This window comes from Macaca nemestrina, chromosome 5 (assembly GCF_043159975.1).
Source record: "Macaca nemestrina isolate mMacNem1 chromosome 5, mMacNem.hap1, whole genome shotgun sequence".
Classification (NCBI taxonomy): domain Eukaryota; kingdom Metazoa; phylum Chordata; class Mammalia; order Primates; family Cercopithecidae; genus Macaca; species Macaca nemestrina.
In genome coordinates, this window is record NC_092129.1 from 40,173,602 (window position 1) to 40,197,906 (window position 24,305).

At 34.5% G+C, this 24,305-nt stretch overlaps 1 protein-coding gene across 28 annotated transcripts in view; it reads right to left on the bottom strand.

Annotated features, from left to right (window-relative positions):
* Nucleotides 1-24,305, bottom strand: part of LOC105465661 (Abelson helper integration site 1) — a 226,516-nt gene that overhangs the window by 135,797 nt on the left and 66,414 nt on the right. For all 28 annotated transcript variants that reach the window (XR_011623392.1, XR_011623395.1, XR_011623391.1 and 25 more), the window contains 5 exons: nucleotides 22,251-22,480; nucleotides 20,434-20,540; nucleotides 18,782-18,900; nucleotides 17,236-17,366; nucleotides 15,777-15,917 (listed from right to left, as the gene is read on the bottom strand). Coding sequence is in view for 11 of the 28 variants with exons in the window: in XM_071096488.1 (XP_070952589.1) it covers nucleotides 15,777-15,917; nucleotides 17,236-17,366; nucleotides 18,782-18,900; nucleotides 20,434-20,540; nucleotides 22,251-22,480 (728 nt within the window). In the remaining 17 variants the exon portion in view is untranslated. The remainder of the gene's footprint in view (nucleotides 1-15,776; nucleotides 15,918-17,235; nucleotides 17,367-18,781; nucleotides 18,901-20,433; nucleotides 20,541-22,250; nucleotides 22,481-24,305) is intronic.

Below are 24,305 nucleotides of genomic sequence, written 5' to 3' on the forward strand. Positions count from 1 at the left end.
ATCTTATAAAGCTACAGTAATCCACACAGTTTGCTACTGGCATAAAGATAAATAAATAGATCAACAGAATAGTACAAAGTGCCCAGGGTGTATAGACAAAGTATAAAGGCCATTCAGTGGAGAAAAGACAGTTTTGCCAACAAATGGTGTTAGAATAGTTGGATATTCATATGTGAAAAAAATGAACTTTGATCCATACTTTATAACATGTACAAAAGTAACTCAAAATGAACTACAGATCTAAATGTAAAACCTAAATCTATAAGACTTCTAGAGAAAAACAGAGAACACTTTTGTGAACTTGGGTTAGGCAAAGATTTCTTAGATACAACACTAAAATGCATAAAAGAACAAACTGATAATTTGAACTTCATCAAAATTTCAAACTTCTGTTTTTTAAATTGTTAAGACAATTAGAAAACAAACCAGACTGGGGAGAAACAACCTGCAAATCATCTGACTGATAAATACTTGTACACAGAAAACACAAATAAATCTCAAAACTCAATAATCAGAAAACAAACAGGACAATTTAAAAAATAGACAAAAGATTTGAAAAGACAATTTACTGAAGAAGCTATATGGATGACAAGCATGCAAAAAAAGGTGCTCAACATCGTTAGTCATTAGGGAAAAGCAAATTAAAACCACAATAAAATAGCACTACACGTATATTAGAATGGCTAAAATTCTTTCAAGTCCTGGCTCCACATCTGTGTAAAAATTCTAAATGGAATCTAAAAAAACAAGGCACTAGAATTGACTTTAGCAATGTTGTAGGAGATGCGATCAAAACACAAAAATTCTCTATATGTCTATATACAAATAATTAAGAACCAAAAATTCTTCAAAGACTGGCCATTTCAAAGTTGGCAAGTACACTGATACACTAATGGTGGGAATGTCAAATGTTAAACGGCATAACCACTTCAGAAAATAGTCTGGCAGCTTCTTAAGAAGCCAAACATACATCTGCAATATGATCCAGCCCTTCTACTCCTAGAAATTTATCCAAGAGAAATGAAAGCTTATGACCATACAAAGACTTGTATGTGAATATTTGGAGAAGCTTTATTTGTAATACCTAAAACCTGGATACAACCCCAATGTCCATTAACAGATGAATGGATAAACAAACATTGTGTGGCACAGCCATACAATTAAACAACACCCAACAATATAAAGAATAAATTACTGATAAATGCTGAAACACAGATTTATCAAAGTACTTATAAGTGAAAGGAGCCAGATGAAAAAAAGAGTACATGATATATACAGTTTCACTTACACACAATTCTGGAAAACGCAAACTAATTTATAGTGGTTGCCTGGGCTAAGGGTGAGGAAGGAACAGAACGCAAAAGGGCACAAAGTAATTTCTTGGGATGACGAATATGTTCATTATCTTGATTGAGGCAATGGTCTCCCAGGTGTATAAATGCCTGAACATCAGATAGTACATTTAAATATGTTCAGTTTATAATATGTCAATTATACCTCAATAAAGCCATTCACCAAAAAAAAAAAAGAAAAAATTGTAATGAAAGGGGTAATTATTCTTACTATGCAGAGTTCTCATGAAATCCACTAAAGATTAATAATCGAACAGAAACATGGGCAAAGAACCATTAAAGAATATTCACAAAAGAACTATGTGTCCAACAAAAATATAACCTCATTAAAAATTAAAGTAATTAGTAATAAAAATGCAAATTAGAAAGTGCCTTTTTTTTTTTTTTTGCCTGTTTAACTGACCCACTGTACCTCAAGATATTATTTCCCAAGGAATGTTAAGGGTAGCTAGGTGTGTACTGAAGCACTATTTAAATGTTGAAAAAGATGTAACAGTGTAATTGCACAACAACAGTTGTTTAAAGTACAGTATATTCATTTAATGAAAGGGAATTTATCCACTAAAATTATGTATAGAAATGTAATTATCACAATGGAAAACTGCTCATAATATATTATTCATTGGAAAAAAAATAATTTATAAAACAATAGACAATATACACAAAAAGACAACCATTTTTTCAAGTTACCAGCCTTGGTTTCACCAACTATGAGTCTGAGATGATGCATATAAACAATATTAGGTATCTGATCTTTATATTCATGTACTATTTCATTTAGGCACACTAAATGAAGAACAGCTCAATAATAATTGGTGTTCTCTCCCTGCAGACCTTGACAGTAGTGAGTACCAAAGGATATCATCAAGGGAGAGGACCTGGTTACACTCCACCCTTTTAGTGATGTACATTCCTCAGTACTAATTACTGTTTTTAAACAGAAGTGTAGCCATTTCTCTGTAGACTGTTATGGATTTGACTATTATTTTTCATTACACATTTTGAACTTTTCTCCAAAACAATCAGAACACTTATTTAACCTCAACTATTCAAAGACTGCTTACAGAACAAGAGAAACTTTAAAACTGTAAAAGAAAATAAGTGCTCCATGAACTGGAATTTGGAATGTTTAACAGTAGGTGGGTTTCAGGAATAAATAAATCAACAAATGCATATCATGTTTCATGATCTTTGTCTTATTTGCTTTTAAAAATTGTCCTTTCAACATTTAATTGTGTTTTGCTGCTACGAATGGAAAATAAAACTGGGTTTAATTATTTAATGACATTTTTTAACTCCCTGTATTTTCTCTGAGATTGTGTACCTACCAACCATGATTTCATTTTAATTTGAGTGAGTGAACATGCATAGAAATGGCCCAGAAGCACATACACCTAAGTAAGCAACAGTTATATAGGTTAGTAAGATTTTAGTATTTTTCATTTTACTCTTTTTCTCAAACTATTTTCTAAGTATTATAAAATGCTAAACATGTATTATATTTCTTTCTTAAAAATGACATTTTTAACTGGAAAAAAAGTAACAAAAAGCAAAGCCTAATTATTTATCTCTTTCTTATTTTTCCAGGTATTGATACGCCTTTCAGAAGGATTAAAATGGCCCAAATGGAAGTAGATAACAGAAATAAATACAAACCATTATGAATACTTGTTTTTGTCAGCTAAAGGAAATTCTCTATACAAAAGTCAACTGACTGGTATTCAAGGGGTCAAACTAAACACCCTATTTTATCTTTAACACCTTTAGTTCTGTGAAGGCAGCCACAAAAAAAAATCTGCAGAAATATTCATAAAGACTTAGTTTCTCAGACACTAGAAACAGACGCTGTTCACAAGTTCTTGTGCTCTTCCCCCTCCTCCAGCCTCCACAAATATATATATCAATTTGTATCAGACTATACAGATTATTTCATTGAGAAATATTACTAGGTTGTAGGTGACTTCTTATATTCCTCCAAGCTCTATGCTTTTAACATTTCAGGGGTTTCTAAAACACTTTCACATAGGCCACGGCTGGAGTATAATTTTGCAATTAAATAACTATTTCTTCACTTTATCATTACTTTTTGTGTTAACTTTGCATGTTTAAAATTTAGCTCTAATCTAACCTGATATCTTTAAAACTCATAATTTTAACAGTCTCACTCCCATCTTCTCCTCACTTTTTGAAGAGCTGTCATGTACCATGCACTAAGCAGGTTCTGGGAATACAGACACTGGCCCCACTTGAGGTTTCGACCTTCCGAAGGAGAAAAAAATTACTGCAAGGTGCTAAGTCGTATAGCAGAGGAATGGACAGATGATGAGAGCACAGAGGTGGCAACTACATTTGCTTCAAGAAATGTTATATCTATCAAAACCCTTCTAAATTTACTTCTAACAGGCTATCATTTGGGATTCAATATTTTACAAAATTAAAAAATTCTTAAAATGTTTTTATGATGGACACTCCTTTGATTTATATAAGAAGCTTGGTGCTTTTGTGTATGTTCTTGAGTTAAACAATTATGAAAAAATAATGTGGTTTTCTCAAGAGATTTTTATCTTTACAGGAGGAAGGATGGAGGAAATAAGATATTTTAATCCACTGCCCTTTGAGTTTGAAGCAAATGCAAAGTTTGCTATTATTACAATCTATGTACTTACATTATTGACTTTATAATAAAGTGAACCTGGAATCACAACATATTCTTTCTCTTACATTATATTAACAATAAGATTCCCTTTTGGTTCACCATTTAATTCCTTTGTTCAAGACATTTCACTATATATAGTCCTGTTACTGTATATGGTCATCTTACTGGATACCTAATTTATTTAGCTATGAACTATTGTATTTCCAGTTATAATATCATTCCTATAAGCTGGTAGTTCTACTTAGTTTCCCAGCACTTAGCAGTTACATAGCATTCTCCTTGTCTTTCTCCAACATCTAACAAAAGAAACATCTCTTTCTCTAGTGAATGTTCAGGACTTAGAATTTTTTTTTTTTTTTTTGTATTTTATCTGGCCTGACTTGTTCCTCCTTCAGCTAATCTTGAGATACTGAATTGATGGATCCAAGAAGTTCTATAGACTAACACTTCAATTCTGGTAGCCTGTGTTTCAGGGCCTGTTAGCAATTCTATATTTCCTCAACATACCTTGTAAGTCAATTAGAACTTTGAAATATTACCAATAAAACTGTTCAAAATCTATATAGTAATGTGCAGCAGATTCAAGTCTTACAGCTAATCAAATGAGACAGCATCTACCAGCATCTGGCAAATTGATTAGCTGGATATCAAAATTGAATCAACTATCTGCAAACCCCTGCAGTACATGCTATTCTGCTCTTGTTGGTTCCTATTCCATTATCAATCATCACACAGAATGTTATCCAACTGAAAATGTGTCATGCATACCCTGCTACAGAGAATAGCTACAATTTCCCAACTGCAGCCTAGTTCATGAACTCTAATAACACAGGCATTACTCAGAGATATAGCGGGTTTGGTTTCAGACTACCGCAATAAAGCATATATCTCAATAAAGAAAGTCATATGTTTTTAATTTTCCAGTGCATATAAAAGTTATCGTTACACTATACTGTAGTCTATTAAGTGTGCAATAGCATTATGTCTAAAAAATCAACGCATTACACTTTATACAAAAATTAATTCAAGGTGGATTAAAGACTTAAATGTTATACCTAAAACCATAAAAACCCTAGAAGAAAACCTAGGCAATACCATTCAGGACATAGGCATGGGCAAGGACTTCATGTCTAAAACACCAAAATCTATGGCAACAAAAGCCAAAATTGACAAATAGGATCTAATTAAACTAAAGAGCTTCTGCACAGCAAAAGAAACTACCATCAGAGTGAACAGGCAACCTACAGAATGGGAGAAAATTTTTGCAATCTACTCATCTGACAGAGGGCTAATATCCAGAATCTACAAAGAACTTAAACAAATTTACAAGAAAAAAACAACCCCATCAAAAAGTGGGTGAAGGATACGAACAGATACTTCTCAAAAGAAGACATTTATGTAGCCAACAGACACATGAAAAAATGATCATCATCACTGGCCATCAGAGAAATGCAAATCAAAACCACAATGAGATACCATCTCACACTAGTTAGAATGGTGATCATTAAAAAGTCAGGAAACAACAGGTGCTGGAGAGGATGTGGAGAAACAGGAACATTTTTACACTGTTGGTGGGACTGTAAACTACTAGTTCAACCATTGTGGAAGACAGTGTGGTGATTCCTCAAGGATCTAGAACCAGAAATAACATTTGACCCAGCCATCCCATTACTGGGTATATACCCAAAGGATTATAAATCATTCTACTATAAAGACACATGCACACGTATGTTTACTGCGGCACTATTCACAATAGCAAAGACTTGGAACCAACCCATATGTCCATCAATGATAGACTGGATAAAGAAAATATGGCACATATATACCACGTAATACTATGCAGCCATAAAAAAGGATGAGTTCATGTCCTTTGCAGGGACATGGATGAAGCTGGAAACCATCACTCTCAGCAAACTATCGCAAGGACAAAAAACCAACGCCGCATGTTTTCACTCATAAGTCGGAGTCGAACAATGAGAACACATGGACACAGGAAGGGGGACATCACAAACCGGGGCCTTTCAAGGGATGGGGGCTAGGGGAAGGAGAGCATTAGGAGAAATACCTAATGTAGATGACGGGTTGATGGGGTTGATGGGTGCAGCAAACCACCATGGCACGTGTATACCTATGTAACAAACCTGCATGTTCTACACATGTATCCCAGAACTTAAAGTATAATAATAATTTAAAAAATAGAATTACACTACATCTCCTCTGCTCTATAAATGGAACAGCAAAGCCTCGATGATAGCACATTCATTTACAACACGATTTACTATACATTTTAGGCCCACTGTTGTGACTTACCAGTCAGAAAAAAATATTTCTTTCAAAATATCACTTCTCATTCACAATGCACCTGGTCATCCAAGAGTTCGAATGGAAATGTCCAAAGAGATGAATGTTGTTTTCATACCTGCTAACACAGCATCCATTCTGAAGCCCATGGATCAAGGAGTAATTTTGACTTCTACATCCTACTATTTAAGAAATACATTTCATAAGTCCATAGCTGACATAGATAGTGATTCCTCTCATGGAGCTGGGCAAAGTACATTGAAAACCTGGAAAGAATTCACCTTTCTAAATGCCATTAAGAACATTCATGATTCATAAGAGGAGGTCAAAATGCGGACACTAACAGAAGTTTGAAAGAAGCACATTCCAACCCCCATGGATGACTTTGAGGGCTTCAAGACTTCAGTGAAGGAAGTGACTGCAGATTTGGTGAAAATAGCAAGAGAACTAGAATTAGAAGTAGAGCCTGAAGATGTGAATGAATTACTGCAATCTCATTATCAAACTAGAATGGATGAGCAAAGAAAGTCGTTCCTTGAGACAGAATCTACTCCTGGTGAAGATGCTGTGAACATTGTTCACAGTGTAAAAGTGTTCCTATTTCTCCACATCCTCTCCAGCATCTGTTGTTTCCTGACTTAATACTTGCCATTCTAACTGGCGTGAGATAGCATCTCACTGTGATTTTCATTTGCATTTCTCTAATGACCAGTGATGATGAGCTTTGTTTCATGTTTGTTGTCCACATAAATGTCCTCTTTTGAGAAGAGTCTGTTTATATCCTTTGCCCACTTTTTGATGGGGTTGTTTTTTTCTTGTATATTTGTTTAAGTTCTTTGTAGATTCTAGATATTAGCCCTTTGTCAGATAGATAGATTGCAAAAATTTTCTCCCATTCTGTAGGTTGCCTATTCATTCTGACGACAGTTTCTTTTGCTGTGTAGAAGCTCTTTAGTTTAATTAGATCCCATTTGTCAGTTTTGGCTTTTGTTGCCATTGCTTTTGGTGTTTTAGTCATGAAGTCTTTGCCCATGCCTATGTTCTGAATGGTACTGCCTAGGTTTTCTTCTAGGGTTTTTATCATTTTAGGTGTTATGTTTAAGTCTTTAATCCATGTTGAGTTAATTTTTGTATAAGGTGTAAGGAAGGGGTCCAGTTTCCGTTTTCTGCATACGGCTAGCCAGTTTTCCCAATGTCATTTATTAAATAGGAAATCCTTTCCCCATTGCTTGTTTTTGTTAGCTTTGTCAAAGATCTGATGGTTGTAGATGTGTGGCGTTATTTCTGAGGCCTCTGTTCTGTTCCATTGGTCTAGGTATCTGTTTTGGTACCAATACCATGCTGTTTTGATTACTGTAGCCTTGCAGTATAGTTTGAAGTCAGGTAGCATGATGCCTCCAGCTTCGTTCTTTTGGCTTAGGATTGTCTTGGCTATATGGGCTCTTTTTTTGGTTTCATATGAAATTTAAAAGTAGTTTTCATTTTTTTCTTTTTTTTTTTTTTGAGACCAGATCTCACTGTCACCCAGGCTGGAGTGCAGTGGTGCCATCTTGGCTCACTGCAACCTCCTTGCCTCCCAGGTTCAAGCGATTCTCCTGCCTCAGCCTCCCGAGTAGCTGGGATTATAGGCGCCCACCACCACGCGTGGCTAATTTTTGTATTTTTAGTAGATATGGGGTTTCATCATGTTGGCCAGGGTGGTCTTGATCTCTTGACATCATGATCTGCCTGCCTCGGCCTCCCAAAGTGCTGAGATTACAGGCATGAGCCACCGTGCCTGGCCTTAAAGTAGTTTTTTCTAATTCTGTGAAGAAAGTCAATGGTAGTTTGATGGGGATAGGATTGAATCTATAAATTACTTTGGGAAGTATGGCCATTTTCATATATTGATTCTTCCTATCTATGAGCATGGAATGTTTTTCCATCTGTTTGTGTCCTCTCTTATTTTCCTGAGCAGTGGTTTGCAGTTCTCCTTGAAGAGGTCTAATGTAGTGTAATTCTTAAGAGATCTAGGATTTTTGGAATAGTCCATGAGCGTTGACTTAAACTTCAAATTGTCAGCTGCCTTAGCCCTAACAAAAGAGTCAGCCTGTTGTTTTTTGTTTTTTTCTTTGTTTTTTTTTTTTTTTTTTTTTTTGAGACGAACTCTCACTCTGTCACCCAGGCTGAAGTGCAATGGTGTGATCCTGGCTCACTGCAACCTCTGCCTCCTGGGTTCAAGCAATTCCCCTGCCTCAGCCTCTCAAGTAGCTGGCATTACAGGCGCATGCCACCATATCTGGCTAACTTTTGTATTTTTAGTAGACAGAGGATTTCACCATGTTGGCCAGGCTGGTCTCAATCTCCTGACCTCAAGTGATCCGCCCACCTCCGCCTCTCAAAGTGCTGAGATTACAGGCATGAGCTGCCACAACCAGTAGGCTGTTCTTTAATGCTCTGAAGCCAGGTTTGACTTCTCCTCTCTAGCTATGAATCTACTGGAGGGCATCTTCTTCCAATAGAAAGCTGCTTCATCTCCATCAAAAACATGTGGTTTACTGTAGCCACTTTCATCAATGATCTCAGCTAGATCTTCTGGATAACTTGCCACAGCTTCTACATCACCACTTGTTGCTTCACCTTGCACTTTAATGTTATGGAGATGGCTACCTTCCTTAAACCTCATAAATGAGCCTCTGCTAGTTTCAAACTTTTCTCCTGCAGCTTCCTCACCTCTCGCAGCCTTTGTAGACTTTAAGAGAGTTAGAGGCCTTGCTCTAGATTAGGCTCTGGCATAAGGGGGTACTGTGGCTGGTTTGATCTTCTATCCAGATCACGAAAACTTTGTCCATATCAGCAATAAGGCTGTCTTACTTTCCTGTCATTTGCGTGTTCACTGATGAAGAACCTTTCCTTTGCATTCACAACTTGGCTAACTATATGGCACAAAAGTCTTAGCCTTTGCCCTATCTCAGCTTTCTCCATGCCTTCCTCACTGAGCTTAATCACTTCTACCTTTTGATTTAAAATGAGAGATGTGCAATTCTTCCTTTCACTTGAATACTTAGAGGCCACTGCAGGGTTATTAACTGGCCTAATTTCAATACTGTGTCTCAGAGAAGAGGGAGGCCTGAAGAGAGGGAGAGAAATGGGAGAATGGCTGGTGGGTGGGTCAGTCAGAACACTTACAACATTTATCAATTAAGTTTGCCATCTTATATGGGTACAGTTTGTGGTGCCCCAAAGCAATTACAACTGTAACATCAAAGAGCACTCATCACAGATCACCATAACAGATATAATAATGAAAAGGTTTGAAATATTTTGAGAATTATGAAAATGTGACAGAGACACACAAAGTGAGCACACAATGTTGGAAAAATGGCACCAATAGACTGGCTTAACATAGAATTGCCACAAAACTTCATTTGTAGAAAACGCAATATCTATGAAGCATAATAAAGCAAAGACCAGTAAAACGAGGTACGCCTGTATTTATGCTTCATGCCTCATTTTATAGTTTCATTTTATCCTTTGATAAAAATATTGATATAAGATAGAATAGATGCTATTCTAATTATACAAGTGGAAAAAAAAAACAGGTGCAGAAAGGTAAATCATCTGACCAGGGTCAAACAGAGAGTGGCAGTATTTTGTCTAGAATGCCAGCGCTCTCTTCCTCCAGTCTTTGTTGTCTATTTTACATCGTATCATTCATGCATTAGTGCAATTAAAAACACCACTGTAAGCATTTTAACAAATGCCTTAAAGAGGAATTCAGGGCTCTGGTTTATGCTCAATACTATCAAATTGACTAAATTTTCCATATGTTTTGAGGTCTTGAATGACATAAACCCTCAAATCAAAGTACCTATTATGTGAATAATATTAAAATAGGTACTTCAGCATATAACCAAGAAATAGGTAGTTTTGGCATGTCTTAAAATGTGGCATTTCTATCTTTTAATTTCTCCTACCAGGCTAAAAATAAATGTTTAAAATTCTGCCCTACTATTAGTTATATTTTAATGATATAATCTCATATGAGAATTATGATATCTGAATGTGCTTTTGAATTATTCGTATTAGAAATGAATGCCATATAGAATATTGAAAACAAATGTATTTCTACATTTGTAGATATACTGTATGTACATGGTATTACAAATAAATACATACAAATAGCTATCTCCAATATAGAAAACCACTACATTGTACCTATATTGTACATAAAACTGTGGGTATTAAATTTATTTCTACTAGACATTATCTTATTTCAAAAATATTGTAAAAGGAGTTATATTAAAATGTAATGAGGCCAGGCATGGTGGCTCACGCCTGTAATCCCAGCACTTTGGGAGACTAGGGTGAACGGATCACTTGAGACCAGGCCTAGGCTCATCTCAAACATGGCAAAACCCCATCTCTACAAAAAATACACACAAGAAATTAATTGAGTATCCTGTGGTCCCAGCTACTAGGGAGGCTGAGGTTGGAGGACCGCTTGAGCCCAGGAGGTTGAGGCTGCAGTGAGCTGTGATTATGCTACTGCACTCCAGCCTGGGTGACAGAGTGGAGACCCTGTCTCAAGAAAAAAAAAATTAATGCTATATACTAAAGAATATTTGTATTTTAAACTATATTAAGAATATAATATAGTTTAATTATGGCTTATTACACCATAATTATGTTACTCCTCACATTTTTATTTTTTTTATGTATATATGTATGTATGTATGTACATATGTATGTATGTAGAGATGAGGTCTCACTATGTTGCTCAGTTTGGTCTCAAACTCCTGGCCTCAAGCGATCCTCCTGCCTCAGCCTCCCAAAGTGCTGAGATTACAGGTGTGAGCCACCACACCCAGCCACCTCCCACATTTTTAAAGGAGTGAACTATTTTTTTTTTTTTTTGAGACGGAGTCTTGCGCTGTGTCACCCAGGCTGGAGTGCAGTGGCGTGATCTCGGCTCACTGCAAGCTCCGCCTCCCAGGTTCACGCCATTCTCCTGCCTCAGCCTCCGAGTAGCTGGGACTACAGGCGCCCGCCACCACGCCCGGCTAGTTTTTTGTATTTTTAGTAGAGACGGGGTTTCACCATGTTAGCCAGGATGGTCTCGATCTCCTGACCTCGCGATCCACCCACCTCGGCCTCCCAAAGTGCTGGGATTACAGGCTTGAGCCACCGCGCCCGGCCAGGAGTGAACTATTAATAATACTAGCTAAGCAAACTTCCTTTCTTAAGGGGGTTCTCCTAAATGCTGAAATTGAAAACCAACAACACATTTTACCATAGGAATATTTAGCTACCTTTTAAATTTACTTCATGATCAGGAAATGCAAAGACTAAATAAATGCCTACGACAGATAGCTTAATACATTAAGAACATGGACTCTGGAGTCAGCTTAGAACCAAATGGTGGCTTTACTACTGTGTTACTTTAGGAAAATTATTGTTTTCTCTGTGCCTCCGTTTCATCATCTGCAAAATGAAGATAATAATGGGACCTACACTGAAGAGTTTTAGAAGGATGGTATGAGATAACGGATGTAAAATGCTCCTAAGCGTGGGAGACACATTACATGCTTGATAAATATGAGCTACTACTACCACTGTGATTAGCCCCAAATTTACTAACTCATGATGCCTCTCAGTATACATTTTTATAAAATTTAAGGGAAAAATGCTATTCTACAGGATTTGTAATTGTTAATCCCAACATTTATTCATTTATTGCATATTAGTAATAAGACAGGTACTATGTTAGACATATGGCATTATAAATACCACATGCTTCTAGGCAATGAGCCAGTTAAATAACAAATTTCATAGGAAACTAAAGGTACATGTTGCCCTGAACTCTGGTAAAATGTGTCACAATATAAAAAATGTTTGTTAATAATGACAATGTAGGCTATCATTAATTAATATGAAATGTATTAATAAAATCATGTCAGTAGCAGAAACTGCTTTTTGGTTTAAATTTCTTTTACAGATGTAATCAACTAACTAGGAAGTACAAAGGACTAGAAAAAAGAATGGTAATCTGAGTCTGATTCCTGCGTTTCATAGCACAGCTCAACTTGACACACAATAGGTGCTTAATAAAGATTTGTCTTGTCTAAGATACTATGACTACAAAGCACTCCAGAGTTAATACTGGTTCAGAGGAGACATTGCCACCTAGTGAAAAATCAGCCTTATTACGTAGAATTATCAAATAATGTTGAGAACTTCCCAAATTAGACTTGACTCCACTGAAAACACTACATGCGTATTTATTATGTGTCAGTATTCTGGGTAGGTACTAGTAGGAAAAAGATGAACAAGCTTCCATCTTTGCTTCTTACAAAGTATAGAAAATACAAGGAAACTACATACTCCACAGAGAAACATAGAAAAAACTGTACTGTAGAAAAAACAAGGTTTGATTATTAGACATTTAGAAACTAATATTTCAAGAAATGTGCTGAAAAGGAAATTTAGTGTAGCAAATGAGAGCATGGACTCCAGGAGCAAACTGCATTGATTTAAAGCCATGGCCCCTGTAAAGTGAGGATAACAGCCCCTATGTCACAAGATTATTGCAGAAACTTAAAAACAGTACCAGGAACAAAGAAAATGCTATGGAAGTATTAACCAAAATTATTATTAAATTTAGAACAATATCCTAGAGACCGAGGTGAATAAATATTGATCAATAACAAAACATTAACTGAAGTCTAGCTTCATGAATTTAATTCAGTAGAAGCCGTTTCTCTGACTAGTGCTCTGTTATTATGGGAATCCTAAAAGTACATTATTTGTGGTACCCTGTGACTAAATTTTGTATTACTGGATGATTAACCCTTTCAACATCAGGCAAATAAAACTGCCTCCTGAAAGTAAAAATCATATTTCTTACCAAAAAAAGCAAAAAGTCAGTAGAATGAAAGACCCGAAAGACCACAACCTGAACATATGTTTACCAGGGAAAGATGCTTGCTAACTCTTCACAGATTTTGCTAGAACTGAAAGATGGATGATACATTTAGTTACCACTGTGGTCTCATTCACAGCTTGTTTAGCTTATTAAAAAAATAAGCTTGCTCCATTTTCCTTGAAAATTATCTGACAATTTTTTAAAACACCACTTAAAAATCTCTGAAGTCTTTTGTGTTTTTTTGAATTTTATACTATTAAAATATTTATGTAAAGCCATATGTAAACTTTATTTTCAAACAAAACATTATGAGCAAAATATTCCTGTATTAAAAAATAAAATAGACAAAACTCTAATAGGTCAGTCATAAACATTACACTTTTCTTATGGATCTATACCATTCACAAGAACTCTGCTAAATCTTAGATGTCTTAAGATTACTTAACTTCTTCCTAAGCTTCCTCTTTTTAAAAATAGCAACAAGTTGGGAGAATGTGTTGAAACATTTTTGAGTTTTAATTTGTTTGTAAAGGTGTGTTTGCATATCAAAAATTGTGTTTGTGATATATTGCACAAATAATTTTAATTTAATGTGCCTATTATTTGAATATTTTAATTTCTAAAATGCTCATGGAAATCCTTCCTCTTGCACATTAAGATAGTGTGGAAATAACATTATGTTTTTAATTTTATGCATTTATACTCTAATAAATTGACCTGGAAAGAAACATACTTTAATAAATAAAAGACTGACCAACAGAGTAAAAGAGAGGAGAAAAAAACTCTTCAACTCCTTTCTACGTAGAGATGCTTATCAGCATATTAAAACAGAAATTCTTACATATAGTCAAGTGTATACTGGTTGGATAAGCATAACAACCCATTTTATCTTTTGTTTCAATACTGCGCTTATCAATTTACCCAGTACTTTCACAGTCATGGTCTCACAGTATCTTCACAAATACCTCTCTTAGGTAGGACAGGTACTAGTACTGTAGTACCTTTTAATAGATACGAAAATGGAGCTTCAGGAAAGACGCTTGTGCAAGGTCACTAGAGGAAGAGAATAGAGCCTAAACCCCGTTTTTTTGGACTCCTAAAATGCTTAGCTCTTTCTACTACTATGCCTCTAGAATGGACTTCCATGCTTATTGCCTAAAAACCAAATTGGCAAACCTAACTATCCTGGGCTAATCTGATGATAAAATCCTCTGTCAGTGACAAAAAATAAATTGCTTGAAGAAAAGATAGAGTGGAACTTTAATGTGTATGTGTAGTGAAAATTTCAAAGGCATAAAAAGCAAATTGGAAATTGAATGAAGACTATTGTAAAATCTCTTAAGAGTCTGAGGAAATAACTGTGCTGCCTATTTCCTGTATAACAGTTCCAAATATAAAGTACTTTGGTATAACTCTTCATTTATGTGAATATTTAGAGTGGGTACAAAGAGAGAACTGTTTCAGGATACATGTTGAAACTAGACACCAGATTTGGACATTGAATGATTTGAGGAATCCATCTGTTTTTTCCTATAATCAGGCAGTGCTTATTTTTGCTAACATCTGCTTGTAACAGTAAATGGTACTGTGTTGGTTGACAATTCCACCATTAGTAATAGTGTTCTATAAATCTGAGTATGTGTTGCAGAAATGATTTCTTCTCTATAAAGTTCTTTAAAATAAGATTAAATCTTGATTTTACAATAAATTATGCTAGAAAACATTTTTTTCCTTGCATAATTCACCCAGGAAGGCATAATATAATCCATACTGTGATCAAGAACTTCAGATTTATAACTTAATTGCCTAACAACTTAGTATTTATCACAACCATTAATCAATTCAATCTATATTAACTTAATACACTTAGCTTTCCATAAGCAAATCAAAGAAACTAACGAAGACTTTTCATTTTTGTACAAGAATATATGAAGAAAACAGAAATGCAATTTTGAGAATGACAGCACTAACAGTATAATATAGAAGAGTGGAATTCTAATTTCAGGACAGAAATTAAAGAAATATATGAAAACCAGCATAAATTCAAAGAATTATTAAAATACCATACTGTCCCTGAAAAATAAGGTATCCAAACTTTTTATTTCCTTATTATTTCTCAGAATGTTAGAATAGTGTAATTGCAGACCTGAAAGACATTAGATTTCTAATTCCAGGTGATGTTTTCACTGACATGTGATTTTCCCCCTACTTTTTATGTTAAGAAACTCTCAAAACTACAACTTATTAAAACTATATGCTTTAGTTAAGAACATAGGATAAAAATATTAACTCAATAGTCAACCGAAAACATTAAAGATCTGTATTTCCTAAGTGTTATTTACATCTTAAATTTAGTTAACATATTCCAAATAATTTTTAGGTAAATTCTATTTATTTAAATTGATTTACAAAGAAACTGGTGGTCAGCTTTCTGTGATTCCAACGGAAGGGCACAATTATTAGGTGTATTTTGGTCAGTATTTAAATGGCAGACAGATTCCTGGTTTAGTCTAAATGTAAATGTTACTCTAAAAATTCTTTACTTACCAAGTGGTGGACTTACCGTGGAAATCATAAATATACAGAAGAATTGGCTCATTTTGCCCAAATGCACAGAATGCAACCATATTTTCAAATGGATGATAAGAAATGTCTCGAACAGGTGACTTGAATGGCAAGTCAGAATACATGGCTACTTGTTCTCCTAAATAAAAAGAGAGATTAAAAAATGTTTATCAGAGCGTATCTATATCAGATAAATCTTGTTACAAGATTATTCTGCCATTTATTAGAAAATATAGTAATGTTCATATTATTTATGTGAAAACCTCAAATATTTAAAAATGTTTGAGTAACAATGTAGAAATTATCTTTATTTTACATTTCCTTGACCCTCCTCTTTCTACTTTCTACCTCTTCAATGAGGTTTTCAAGGCACGAAAGAAAGACAAAGGGCACAGAAGGAAGCAGAGAGGTATATGACTCTGAGATTGGAGATTGGACAGAGCTAAGCAAACTCCAAATGACAGAGAACTCTGGGTAGAACTACGGGAGAAATTACAGGACTCTAAAACTAAAGAAACTCTAGTTGGGTGAGTTTTGGTGAAGGATTAACTTTTCCATTTTTTTTTCCCCCCAGATGCTGTTTGAGCTACCCATTTGCTTGAAAGATACTTATGACTCTGGCCTAAAAGATGTCTAAAGCAGAGATCTGTGGAACGCAGGAAAATCAGTCAGGAATCAAAAAGCAAAGAATCTAGGTTCATTTATTGAAAGTGAGTGAGACAACGCTACTGAATTGATGCTAAAGCACCAAAACACGGTACAGGAAACATTCAAACAAAAGCCTAAGTTAGCTGACTAGTCAAAATGCCTAACAGAAAGAATACAAAAATAAACAAGGAAAAAATCAAATACTGTTCATTAAAGAAATTTTAAAGTTAGTTTTATGAAATTCTCTCAATTTCTTATTAAAAACATTCATGTAGCTTTAGATTTTCTTTTGAAAAGCAAAGGTGAGGTACAAATGAGCCTCCCAATGTAATTGTTTATTGGAAAAAAACTGAATTGCAGTAATTCAGGTAACTTGCTATTTAAGTTTCAGATATCAAAACTTTCACAGGTATGTTTCTGTTACTAATGAAAATATATTATAGATGTTTAACAATTTGTCTACCTAATTATATTCCAAATTCAGCTGGTAACATTTTGTACTTTGTGTTAGTCTCCATTAAACGATTTTCTAAGATCAGCAATGTCTCATAGGCCATGAAAGAACAAACCTTGAATTATAATGTGAAATTCTAAATCCATAAAGATATTAAAGCAATAGAGAACAAAATTTAATACAAGTTTAGGCTGTAGTGAAGTTCCTCTGAAGGCTTTCTAATCTTAAAAAACATAATTGAAAACCCGAAAGCAGAATTTCCTTGAAAACTATTCCATAAAAATGGTAGAATTTTCACACTTCTTCAAAGCCCTGTACCTCCCCAAACGATTTTTAAAGTTCAATAAATACTCACCTGTTTCTGGGTTCCAAACATACACTATACCATCCTCACTTCCAGCAAACAGAAAAGTCCCACATGGAGTCAAAGTACTATGAATCTTCTCCCGATAATTTGCTGCTCCTACAAATTTCCTTGCTACTAATCTACAAGCAGAAAAGATGTTACAAATGTAACTGTCTTAATCATGTAAATGACTGGTGGTATAATATTTTCTCTTAAATACTTAATTTCCATTCAACAAACATTTTTTGAGAATCTGTCATATGGGAGACATTCTATAATATAATGGATGCAGAATAAAGGAGAGCTAGTCCCAAGAGCCCAGGGAGTTTATAATTTAGCAAGAGAGGAGAAACATGTCAATGTAAAATAGAAGGTGGATGTAGAAAGTACTGCAAAAGACAAACAGAAAAGTTCTTTTCTTTTTTTTTTTTTTTTTTGAGACGAAGTCTTGCTCTGTCGCCCAGGCTGGAGTGCAGTGGCCGGATCTCAGCTCACTGCAAGCTCCGCCTCCCGAGTTCACGACATTCTCCTGCCTCAGCCTCCTGAGTAGCTGGGACCACAGGTGCCTGCCACCTCGCCCGGCTAGTTTTTTGTATTTTTTTAGTAGAGGCGGGGTTTCACCGTATTAGCCAGGATGGTCTCGATCTCCAGACCTCGTGATCCGCCTGTCTCGGCCTCCCAAAGTGCTGGGATTACAGGCTTGAGCCACCGCGCCCCAAACTTGGACAAGAGAAATTGATTCTAGCTACGGAGAAAGAGAGACTATGGATAGCATTTGAGCTGGTTACTAAAATAATGGATAGAATTTTTATATTCATATAGTCTTCTATCTGATGAATTTTAAAAATAATACAAGGAATATTTGATCTCTGAAAAAAATTAGATAAAACATATTATTAAACCATCTGCTAAATATGGTACATAGTCTTCCATATTTTTGCACTCACGAAAAAATAGTAAACACCATTTCAGCACATACTTTGTGCCAGGTAGGCACTATTACCATCTCTAACACCAAACAAAAATGCACTAGAAGTCCATGCTGATTTTCCCAGAACGCTGCTTCTACCTTTTACAGGAAGAATATTTCCCTATGTTCACCATTATTTGGAAATAAAGGAAAAAAACAAGGATGTATAAATCACAAGCCCTGCCTTGTTGTTATATCATATTATACTAATGCTGTAACAGTATCATAGTGATAATATCAGTATCAATCAATATCATTGTTGAAGGTAGAAGTTTCTTTTTTTTTAATTGTGAAAATAAAAGCAACTAACTACATTTCAGCCTCAGAACTATTCACATTTTGGGCTGGATAATTGTTTTAGGGAGACTGTCCTATGGGCTGTAGGATGCTTAGCAATATTTTTGATCTCTACTCATTAGATACTAGAAGTAACATAAAAAAAAAAATCTCCACATACTGCCACACATTCCTTGGTGAGTGTGGGGACACTGCCTAGTTGAGAACCACTACCGAATTTTAAAAATATAATTTAATTCATTACTTATTCTGTGAGTACTTATCCTGTCAATACTGAAATATACTTACATCCGGAGATCCATAATTCTCAAAGTACTGTCTTTGGTATGAATTAACAAACGTTTTCCATTGGGATGAACCTCCAAATAACTTATTGGAATTCCCTTAAACTCAGTTTCTTTAATTTCCTAAAATGATAAAAAAAAAAAAAATACTACTAATGAAAAGTTAATCTAATGTTAAACGTTTTTGGGGGTACAAAATTAATCTTAAAATATCTTTTCCAATTCTGCAGTATAGGATGCTTTATAATTGTTAGCAAAAGGATTCTGAGTAACTTCAGTTTAGGGTTGAAAATAAAGCTGATGAACTGTATTTTTGTGTTGTTATGTAATGTGTAAATGCACATTTAATTATTATGTGTTTTTGTAGTATGTTCACTTTCCCAAAATTTAGTCAATCCCAAACAAGAAGCACTTCCAACAAACACATCTTGTAACATTAAATTTTTTGTTTAAAATCATGTAAGAAGCTTCCAATTTTTATAAATTCAAAACCACATGTATTATTAATTTTCAAGTTTCTATTCTTATTTAGATAAGAATTTCTAACAACAGATGAAATGCTTTTTCAACAGATCTGACAGACTCAATGGATTTAACTAAAATTCATGAAAATTATTTTTCACTTAGGGTGTCTTTCTTCAACTACTGTCATTATTAAGAAAAATGGAAGAAAAAGGTATAATATGTTAGGCAGAAACTGGATCAATTTATATAAAACAAATTCAAGTTTAATGATTCATTTGTGTTTTTAAATAAAAAGTAAAAAATGTACACTAACAAAACTGCTTTACAAGCTGTCTTAAAAACACTCCAGCCCCCAATGAAAGAACTTATTCATTTGTTTCCATTTAGCAAATTTCAAATGAAATAATTATTGATTAAATGACAGACTTTCATAATAATTACATAACTCTGAAAGACACCAGTGTTGACAAAGTACTAAGAACACTGTTTTTAGAGATGTTATTGGACCAAGGAAAAAGGATATAACAGAAAATATAAATTATTACTTATCGATGGTAATATAACATACATCTCATTTTAGCATAAATGTCACCCAATGGATTACTGAATGCCACAGTGCAAATGGGATATAAAAAAGTGAAACTAACATCTGGCCGAAATTTTAAAAATCTTCACTAAGTCATTACATCATCAATCAGCCACCAGGAGGGTGTGCTAATTAATTATAGATAATTGACTAAGAAAAAGTGTTGGCCGGGCGCGGTGGCTCAAGCCTGTAATCCCAGCACTTTGGGAGGCCGAGACAGGCAGATCATGAGGTCAGGAGATCGAGACCATCCTGGCTAACACGGTGAAACCCCATCTCTACTAAAAAATACAAAAAACTAGCCAGGCGAAGTGGCGGGTGCCTGTAGTCCCAGCTACTCGGGAGGCTGAGGCAGGAGAATGGCGTGAATGGCGTGAACCCGAGAGGAGGAGCTTGCAGTGAGCTGAGATCCGGCCACTGCACTCCAGCCTGGGTGACAGAGCAAGACTCCGTCTCAAAAAAAAAAAAAAAAAAAAAAAAAAGGAAAGGTGTTAATTTTTTGAAATGAGAGAACAGAATGTCCTGACATTCTATCTTAAAGTCATGTGACTGGAGTTTTCCAACTTCTTTAATTAAATCCCATAATATAAAATATGATTTTATACCTTATTTATAGTCCAGTGGCGCACTGAATGTTCCAAATCATTAACCTTGACATAGGTATTCCAAACAACAATCACCCCTGTACAGTCTCCTGAATACATATGATGACCTATTTAAAAAACAAGATTACTCACTTATGAATGTCCCAGAGTTAGAAACAAATAATAGGAGACTGGGGGAAACCATACCCCAGTAAAACAGTCAAAGAATTGAAGGGCTATTAAAAGGTATTTCAGTTTAAAAAAGTCAAAAATCAAAATGCAACTCACAAACAAACCCCAATTATCTTTAAATGAATTCTTTACTCTTTTAAATTATTTTTGATGACTTATTTCCCTTTGTCACTTACCTGAATTTAACTACAAAAAGAAATGAGCCTCTCAGTACATGTGTATATGGCTCATATTCCAAAGCCAAATTATTTGAACCATCCTACATGTAACATTATTTCTCACTTTATTAACCTATAAATCTGTTTTGGAGTCCTAGAAAAATACCTATATTCTAATACATAGTGTTAGCATAATACCTGAGACCCAGTAGAAACTCATTAAATGATCAGGAAATGAATAAAATAATAAATAACAGGTATTCCAATTTAACATCAATTCTTTGGAGTCAAGTCATCTTAAAGTTGACAGACCTCAGAAAGTTCAACTTCATACCCACTCAGGAATATCTCAACCACCACCACTAACAGATGGCTGTTCAGCAACTGTGAATTCAGTATTTTACAAAACAGCTATTCAATTGGTGAACTGCTTCCTGTATTAAAATATTCTTTGTAATTCTGAACGAAGAAAATCTACCTTCTACAGCTTTGGCCCACCTCTACCCATTGGAGTAAAATGGACCAATTTCTTTTTTTTTTTTTTTTTGCACATTTGGGTATCTTACGGCCAAATAGTTGAAGAAAGTCTTTATGTCTCTTTTACAATCTGAACTACTGCTATTATGATAGAGTTAGTTTTCAGATACCTTTCTTTTCTGAATATGTTCTAAATTTATTAACATCCCTACAGCTGAACTGAGTAAATCAGCAGTATTATCCTTTTGATCTGGATCCCATGCCAATTAATTATAGTGACAGCCTACATGCCTAGTCTCTGAAATTATGTAAAAAGTGACTATTTAATAGATATAATAAATTTCTTTATTCTTTCAGATAATAAAATGATTTATGTTTTACATCTTTAAGACATACTACATTATTCTTTTTTTTGAGACAGAGTCTCACTCTGTCACCCAGGCTGGAGTGCAGTAGCGCGATCTCAGCTCACTGCAACCTCTACCTCCCACGTTCAAAGCGATTCTCCTGCCTCAGCCTCCCAAGTAGCTGGGACTACAGGCACCCAGCACCACACCCAGCTAATTTTTTGTATTTTTAGTAGAGATGGTGTTTCACCATGTTAGCCAGGATGGTCTTGATCTCCGGACCTCGTGATCAACCCATCTTGGCCTCCCAAAGTGTTGGGATTACAGGCATGAGCCACAGCGCCCAGCCACTATATTATTCTTACTTTAAATAATTGCAAATTTCCCTTCTATATGTTTGCAAATTTTAAGGTTCTTGAAAGAAAGTAAGAATGATAATCACCAGTCCAAAGAAATATATTTATGCAATTTTAAATGTTTAAGAGTAACTTAAAAATTACAAACAGAACTCCTCAATGTCAAATCTATCATATGACCTGCAAAACAAGCATACACCTAAATATGCACAATCATCAGTACATAACCCTCTCAAGCCTCGATAACTACTATTCTGGTAAAAAAAATTCTTCACATAGCTGGTCTTCATTCATAGTCTCTGACATACCTTCAGTATCAAAACAAAGTGAGTTGATAAAACTTTTGTGAACGTCAAACTGTCGGACCAACATGGCAGAATCCTCTCTCATCTCAACTTTCCATATCCGTATCATGGAATCATAGCATCCTGTAACTACCAGCTCTCTTACAGCTGGATGGAATTTAGCCGTGTAAACAAAAGAAGGATGAGGTAAAACTTTGAAAGTATTTGTATTGTTTATTTCATTTTTCCATATCCTGGAAAAGGAAAAGAAGTTACATATTGCTTCTGAAAAGCAGAAGTTTCTTTTAACAGTTTTTCTAAGAACGAACATAGCCAATGAACCTTAAGTAAGCAACTGACAACAACCAATGATAAACTAAGTTTTAAAACAATGAAAAATATGATGATGATCTCATATTTGATGACTTGAATTTTCACATCATGACAAAGTTATTTGTTATAGTTATCATCCAGCATATTATATCCACTAATTGTAATCTGTACTATAAAATTAATAACTGTTTTTTAAACCTACCTATTTTGCCATTGGTTAAACACACATTGAACAGCTGGTAAAATATTGCATTTAGTACAATATGCATAAAAAATATACAGGGAGAAACTTTAATGATTTCCCATTTACATTGTGTACACCACTTTTACAAAATGTTTATTAATGGGGGTTTAGAGAATAGCATAGTCTATTAACTTTTATATTTGTAATTTCAAAGCCTAGATAGTAAAAATGAAAATCTCAAAGATTTAAAAGAGATACTAAAATTATTATATTTTGAATTCTCAAGTAAAATAAGATTAAAATAACTATGACATTTTGATAGAAAAGACTATCCTACATTAAGCACGTCCTTTTTGTTTAACACTCATTATCCTGTCCTCTAAATAATGGCTAATTAAAAAAAATTAAGATTATAATCACTGCGACAGTCTTGACAAATGAGTAAATCCCTAAGGGTTAATCTGTTAGATACTCTGCATCTCTAGCAATGTATAAAACTAGGTGAACTCTACCAATATACAGGTGCTATATAAGTGTGAAGCACTAGTTTTTAAAATATATTTGGTTATCAAAATTAGAACAACATATTAATTTTAAATATGGGATTTGTATTCATCCTTTTAATCACTGCTTGAAAACTAAAGCAAAGTAAGTCTGTTACAAGATTACTGATAAGAGAAAAAAAAAAACAGTTTCTATTCAAGAATAATATTCTATGAGTTTCCTCAGCAGCTGCTTACAATATAGGATATGATCTTCAATTACTAAGAATCCAAACTAATAATAGAGGAAGTGAAAAAACATGTTTTCAAGTAAAAATAAAGCACATGAATCAATTGCACAAACATTTTTTACCACAGTATATTTTCAATAAGCATATTTATATGAAATATGATGTCTATTAGAAGAATAAAACCACTAACTTTGGGAAAATATTAAAAAGATAAAAGATAAAAAACTCAGTTGTTTGGCAAGAAATCTTAGTAGCATTATTTAAAATACTATATAACAGGCAGAAATGAAGCAAATACATCTTCAAAACAGCTCAATATAACTAGACATAATATTAAAAAAAAAAAAAAGTAAAGCTTTTTGTGTAAAAACTGAACTGGAATCAATGATGGCTTCTGTTACCCAGGCCATGGGAGAATCTGACATTCAAAGGAATATATAAATGGGCTTGGGGAAAAAAAATCAGACTAGATAATAGACAACAAAGAAACACAAACTTGTAAAGACTGAATGAACGCACACAAAAATTACTAGATTTGGGAAAGAAAAAACATACCAAAGTTAAGCCGTATGTTTGGGAAAAGGGAATAGTGGGAACATGTTTGGGAGCCATTATACATGGAAAAGTCTTTCTGACTGTATTGGGCGTTGTTGATTTGAGAAAAACAGATTATTCTGGGGATAACTAAATAAGGGTGTTTAGGATAAACCCATATGGCAGAGAGCTAACCAAGTGGGAAATACTTAGGAGACACTGACAATAATATGTGTCAGGGATCCTCAGGAATAAAGAAGGCGAAGACATGGACAGAAATCCATACTTCTGCCAC